We start from the raw sequence: 6,611 nt of genomic DNA, 5'->3' as shown, positions 1-6,611 counted from the left end.
CCTGCCCCCCTGGCCAAGTGGGCACCCTCACTGCGGCCCTCCAGTTTCCTCTCTTCTCTTCCAGAGGATGCCGAGAGGGCTTTCTCAGTTAGAATCATGGATGCTGAGCCTCACAAAGTTGGGACCAATGGTATTTCTTAAAAAGCATCCTTCTGCCTTGGCCTGGGTCTATGGGGGCCAAATAGACACCCGAGGACCATTTTCGGGGGTGGGGTGACAAATAAACTTGACCCAAGAAACGGGATCAGCTGGGCTCAGACCCGTGGAGGACTCAGAGCTGCAATTCCCTTCGTTAAGCTGGTCCCAAGTTTGTTTTGAGAAAGCCGGAAGGGCCCAGGGAGGTAGAGATTAGGAGCTGGAGCTCATTTTGATATCTGAAAACCCCAGCCGCCTAGAAGTGGGAGGCGCTGAGTGCAGGCTCGCCTCACACGCCCCCCTGGCTGTGGGTCACCTGGGAGCACCAGCCGCAATTTGGGAGATTTCTGAGCTCGAGAAGTCTTTGGGGAGGGCTTGATCTGAGCACACCCCGTTCCCTCCCCCTGGGCCGAGGGAAGCATGGGACCAGCCCTGCCCCAGCCCGTCCTCATTGGCTGGCATGAGGCAGAGGGGGCTTTAAAAGGGCCAACGTGTCCGGGCTGGGGACCGGAGCCTGTGCTACTGGAAAGCCGGGTGCCCTCCTCCGGCTGGCACCATGCAGCTCTCTCTTGCCCTGTGTCTCGTCTGCCTGCTGATGCATGCAGCCTTCCGCGTGGTCGAGGGCCAGGGGTGGCAGGCCTTCAAGAACGACGCCACGGAAATCATTCCTGAGCTGGGCGAGTACCCTGAGCCTCCACCAGATCTGAACAACAAGACCATGAACCGGGCGGAGAATGGAGGGAGGCCTCCCCACCACCCCTTTGAGACCAAAGGTAGGAGGTGGAGGAGAGCATTTTTAGCATAAGGGGCCTGGGAGGGTTCTCTTTGGGAGGTTTTGAAGACTGGGGTAGACTGTCAGCTGCCGCCAGCACCAGTGGAGGCAGGGGACTGATGGCATGCCAGTGTAGCCTTGGAAGTCAAGTGCAAGGGCGTGAGGTTGGTAGGGGGGCCAGCAGTGAGAGCCTGGAGCAGGAAGGAGGCTGAGGTGGTGAGAGTGGGTCAGGCTTAGGGGCTCAGAAAGGAGATTTCAAAGAATCCCCTCCTGAGAATAGAGGAGCCGAGTCCTGCTGCTGACAGCACTGGGGAGGGACAGGGCAAGGAGTCTCACATCTATGAGCACCTGCTGGATGCAGACGCCACCTCGGCTGTGCCTGAACCATCCCCCAGGGAACTCCCAAGTTGAAGGTGAAGAAACGGAGGCTTCAGAGATTAAGTCACCAGTTAGTGAGGAGAGAGCTGAGATTTCAACCCAGTTTGATCCAATTACAAGATAGCCCTTGTCGGGGGTTTGGGGACGAAAGCCAGAGCAAACGCCTGCAAAGCAGTGGGAAACGGATACCTGAGATGCACCCCTTCAGTTCCCACTACCCATGATCTACCCAGCAAGCTGACACTTGGAAGGAATGGGAACTGCAGGTAGTTTTAGCTTCTGACCTGGTAGCAGCTGGGTCCAGGTCCTGGAGGGGAGGCAGCATCCTCTGTGCAGGGCATGGGTGCAGGCGGCACCATCTGTCCTGAATCCCCACCCCCAGGCCCAGCTTTGCCTCCTTCCTGGGGTGGGAGCCTGATCCTAGCATGCAGGCAGTGGCCCCAGTGGAAGGCACACCTGGGTTCCTGGTCAGGTCTGCACAGAGAAGCCTGGGGGGCAGTGTGCACAGCTGTCTCTGCAGCTGGCAGGAATGGGTGGGGGCGGGGGCTGGAATGACACTTCAGAGTGAGGCCCTCTGGCCATTGTCCAGGTGGGGGATGAGCCCACTGCCCAGGCTCCTGCATCCCATCCTACTCTGCTTTACATCCATCTGGGAATGGGGGCTCTGCAAAGGGCACCCCCAGAGAAGGCTGGCGGGACCATGAGTCTTCACATCCGGAGGGCAGGAGTGCCTTTCCCCTACTCCAGCCCAGAGAGGGTCAACTAAGCGCAAGCGAAGGGCTGTTGGGGACCCAAGTACAAGACGTCCACCTCCCCGGGCTCCCATGCGAGCCACAGTCCCAGAGGAAGCCACGTGCTCAAAACAAAGTTGCCCTTTACAGAAGAAGTGCCTGACCTACGGCTACTATTCTTGGAAAGCCTCAAAGCCTCCTTTCCTGGGCAAAAAGGCCGCCCCCACACACTACCCTTGTGGCCTGGGAGCAAGGGTGAGGATGCCAAACCAGCCCAGAAACCAGAAGGCCAGTCGTGGGAGGAAGGCAACTCCCACATCTCTCCTGCTCTGCTTGGTCTGCAAGGGGTGGGGGCCTGGCTTTCTCTGCCTCCTCTCAGGTTTTAGTCTTAGGACTATTTTTCAGCCCTTCATGTCACATTAGAACTGTCCCTATGAGACCCTTGGGGGTGGACAAGTGCTCAGGTGAGGACCAGCTGTTTAAAGCCCACGGTAGGAGACATAATTGAGGTGTCTTCCACGCCAGACCTTACCCAGCTCCCCCTACCCAGGGAGCAAGCCTGTGCCGCCTGTGCCACAGGAAGAGAAGTACCCAGCAGAGTGCCTGGTACACAGCAGATGCTTAATAACTGTTTGTGGTAGCTGAAGCTGTAGATTTTCAGTCAGAGCTTGGTCCCCCTCTGATAGGAAAGTAACTGTAGTAAAAAGCAGCCCCCCACCCTCACCCCTAGCCCAGCCTCCCACAGTGCTGGGGCACACAGCTTCCACCCTTGTGGGAGCCGAGAGGGCTGGAGCCCGGGAGGAGCAGACTCAGGAGACCAGCTCTGCCTTTTGAGCAAGAACTTTTCCCTCTCTTGGCCTCAGTATCCACAGCGATAACCAGGGGGCTGGACATGCTGCCTTCGGCTCCTTTCAAGTCTAAAGACTTCAGCCTCTTCCCCTTCCAGCCCTCCCCTCCTCAGGAGCTGCCCTGATTTATTACCTTCAATTAACCCCTACTCTTTTCTCCACCCCGCCTTACCCTTCCCAATAGGCTGGAAAAGGAATTTGGGAAAAGGCAAAGGCATTTAGAGTGTGTGCCTAGTACCTACCCTGCTGCGGCCAGATAGGACTTAAGCCTGGCAAAGAGAAGACTAATAATAACATCATTAACAGCCCACGTGTCCAGCTTTTACTAAGTGCCTGCTGGTGTCCTCTGCATTATATATGTAATGGGTTTACTCACTGAATCCTCAAGACAACCCACTTTGCAGATAGGAAGCACAGAGAGGTTAAGTAACTTGCCAAAGGTCACACAGTGATGGAGCTGATATTTAAACTGAAAGCAGTCACTTGGCTCCAAAGTTCTACGGGGAGAGGATAGGCCAGTGATCTTTTCACCAGGTCCAGGACACCTGGGCCCTTCCCGTAATAGATCCTCATAGGCTAGGGAGAGGCAGGATTGGAAAATGCGGGGGTGGTTTGGAGGGGGACTGGCTGGGTGGCCGCCCTCACGCGCGCCTCTCTCCGCAGACGCCTCCGAGTACAGCTGCCGCGAGCTGCACTTCACCCGCCACGTGACGGACGGGCCGTGCCGCAGCGCCAAGCCGGTCACCGAGCTGGTGTGCTCGGGCCAGTGCGGCCCGGCGCGCCTGCTGCCCAACGCCATCGGCCGCGGCAAGTGGTGGCGCCCGAGCGGGCCCGACTTCCGCTGCATCCCCGATCGCTACCGCGCGCAGCGGGTGCAGCTGCTGTGTCCCGGCGGCGCGGCGCCGCGCGCGCGCAAGGTGCGCCTGGTGGCCTCGTGCAAGTGCAAGCGCCTCACTCGCTTCCACAACCAGTCCGAGCTCAAGGACTTCGGGCCCGAGGCCGCGCGGCCGCAGAAGGGCCGGAAGCCGCGGCCCCGCGCTCGGAGCACCAAAGCCAACGGGGCCGAGCTGGAGAACGCCTATTAGAGCGCGCCCGACCCGCCCCCGCCGTGGGCGCCCCCCACCCACCCAGGCGCCCCAGGATTCCGCCCCCTGCCCGCGGTTCGATCGTTTGTGTTTCATTTTAAATGCCTGCAACCTAGGGCCAGGGGCTGAGACCTTCCTGGCTGCGGTAGGAGGGAGCCAGACCCTGTGGATCCCGGGTGTCCGCAAAGACCTCTCTTCCCGCCCGTCGAGGGCGTCCCCGGGGCAGGGGAGGGAGCTGAGAGTCACAGACACTGAGCCCCGCAGCCCCGCAGCCCCGCCTACCGGGGCCGCCTACCTTTGCTGGTCCCACTTCAGAGGAGGCAGAAAAGGAAGCGTTTCACCGCCGTGGGGTTTTAAGGGAGCAGTGGGGATTGAGAAAATTCCAGGGACTGATAAGTAAGTTCGATAAACTCCTCTCCGCCGCCTCCCCCTATCTCTTTGCCCGTCAGAACGCCGTTAGTGCCGTGTTGTGCCAAGAACACAGGTCTGGGGGCCACAGATAGGGTTTCTAGTCCTAACTCTGCCACTACGTGCTGGGTGACCTCAGATTACACGCTTCTCTTTCTGGACCTCGATTTCCTCTTTGAAAAATGGAGATGGGGGTGGGATTAGCATCTGGAGGAATCTAATGCCACGTGATTCCAAGGACTCAGGAGCCCTTTGAATGGGCAGAGGAGAGAGAGAGTTTGGATTGAATCACTGATGTGGTGGCTTCCAGAATTTGGCGTTGTAATCCTCTGATCTGACAGCCAAAGATGAAAAGCAGGAAAAAAGAAGAATCTATTTATGGCTGACAAACTTGTGGAAGAAGCTGTGGTGTGTCCCAGCCTGGCCTCCCCAGATGTTTGGTGACCTCCCTTCTTCCATCTCAAAGGATGCAGAAACAGCACTGTCAGCTGGGGTAGAGAAGAAGGTCCCAAGGGTAGTGGGAGGGACAGAAGTCACCACCTTATTCCCAAAAAGCAGTGCCCCCTCCCCCAAACCAGGGCCATATTTTAAGGTCACTTTTTGCAGAGAAGCTCGAGGTCCCAGAACATTGGGCTTGCCGGCCCAAGGGAGTGGCCACCACCCGTTCAGAGACCAGCAGGTCCCTCCTGCCTACCACTCACAGAAACATTTCTGTCTGGAAAAGAGCTTCTCACTGCTGTTATGTGTGATGGCATATCTTACATTAAAATAATATTATTGGGGAAGAAATGACAAGTGCTGTATATATGCTGAGAAACTGCAAAGCTTCCTAGCTGCCATCCAAAAATCTCTTGGAAAATCATTTCCAGGCACCACTTACTTTCTGTGCAGTTTTTAATTGTTTAAAAAAATTTTTTTTAAACAGAAGTACATGCCATGGTGAAAGCATGGTTGGTTTTGCAATCTTTTCATGTGGGATTTGTCCAAAAGAATGAAAGTAGCAGTTTTTGGGGAAAAAAAGTTACATATTTATTTTCTCACTTAAGTTATTTATGCAAAAGTTTTTCTGGTAGAGAGTGACAATGTTAATATTGCTTTATGAAATATCAGTCTGTTCTTTCAGAATCCAGAGGCATTGTTAATAAAGACAATGAATTATTACGGAGAGGATGTGGTCTCATTTCATCAACCACACTTGGTCATTTCTGTCCACCTTAATATCCTTCTCTTGGTCTCTAGGGCTTACTTGTTGGAGGTAACTTTGACTGCGTTATGGTGGCCCTGGTAGCAATTCTGTCCTTCCTTTGAAAGGTCATGTTCGTCCCTTCCTTTCCAAACCTTCCCCCCTGCCATTGTACTAACCTCAGCCTGGTCTCCCTTTAGCAGCCTGCCCTCCACACTGTCTTCCAAAAACACTGTTCTCATCATGTCACACCCTTGCTCAAAATCCCTCAATAGCTCCTTCTTGCCCCAGATCAAGTTCAGGCTTCTCAGTCTGACAAGTCAAGCTGATTCCCATCCCCCATTCTACCAAATTTCCTTATGACTCCCCAGTGGCCACAGGCTGCCCCATCCCTGCCTCCTTAGCTTACCACCTACAACAATTCCTGCTCTTTCTTTGGGGTTCATATTCCCTGTCACCTCTTCCCTGAACCTTCTAGAGATGTTCCAATCCCCACTGATCCCTCTCTCCCTAGACGTCCCACCCCTTTATCCATGCCACTCCTTTGGTTCCTGATGCTCTGTCTTCCATTCGACATTCATTCATAGGTCGCCCGTCTCCCAGAGCTGTGCTCAGTACTGGGGTAGACACAAAGCCACCTTAAAGACACCTTAGCACCAGCTCACAGGAGCTCAGTCAATCATTTTCCCAAACTTGAACTTTATGCCTCCCCAGTGAAAATGTAAGCTTCACAAGCAGGGATCCTGTCTTGTACTTCTCTGAAAAGTCTTGCCTCACGTGATAGTGCTGGATGACCAATTGCAAAGCTTTGAATAAAGCCCAGCCCATCCCCCAAAGTAAGCTGAGTTCCTCCCCATGACTGTTCCCTTTAATTCCCAATGAGCCCTCCTAAATTCATTATCATCGTCAACAAGTCTTTGATAAATGTCAGTGTTGCTGCCTCCAGACCCAGAGTTGGCCTCAGTGAGACCCTACAGGGAATCCATGCCTCGTGAGGGGTGTCCCAGAGCCCAGAACTGGAGAGCAGGTAAGAAATGGATACATCGTCCAGTCCCCAGAGGTAGTGCGGCA

At 55.0% G+C, this 6,611-nt stretch overlaps 1 protein-coding gene across 1 annotated transcript; it reads left to right on the top strand.

Moving 5' to 3' along the window:
• The first annotated feature begins 663 nt into the window (after positions 1–663).
• On the top strand, positions 664–3,950 carry SOST (sclerostin). Its single transcript, XM_031469764.2, has 2 exons — positions 664–908; positions 3,528–3,950. Exons 1-2 carry the CDS (start codon positions 692–694, stop codon positions 3,947–3,949), a joined length of 639 nt encoding a protein of 212 aa, XP_031325624.2. The 5' UTR covers positions 664–691; the 3' UTR covers position 3,950.
• The last annotated feature ends 2,661 nt before the right edge of the window (positions 3,951–6,611 follow it).

Source organism: Camelus dromedarius, chromosome 16 (genome assembly GCF_036321535.1).
Source record: "Camelus dromedarius isolate mCamDro1 chromosome 16, mCamDro1.pat, whole genome shotgun sequence".
NCBI classification, from domain to species: Eukaryota; Metazoa; Chordata; class Mammalia; order Artiodactyla; family Camelidae; genus Camelus; species Camelus dromedarius.
The sequence above is the reverse complement of the archived record's forward strand: the minus strand, read 5'-3'. Positions and strand labels throughout refer to the sequence as shown.

Excerpts from the sequence above, each read along its gene's own strand:
- SOST (XM_031469764.2), top strand. The coding sequence starts at position 692 with ATGCAGCTCTCTCTTGCCCTGTGTCTCGTCTGCCTGCTGATGCATGCA. Across the intron at positions 909-3,527 it reads CCACCCCTTTGAGACCAAAG|ACGCCTCCGAGTACAGCTGC; the intron begins GTAGGAGGTGGA and ends CTCTCTCCGCAG.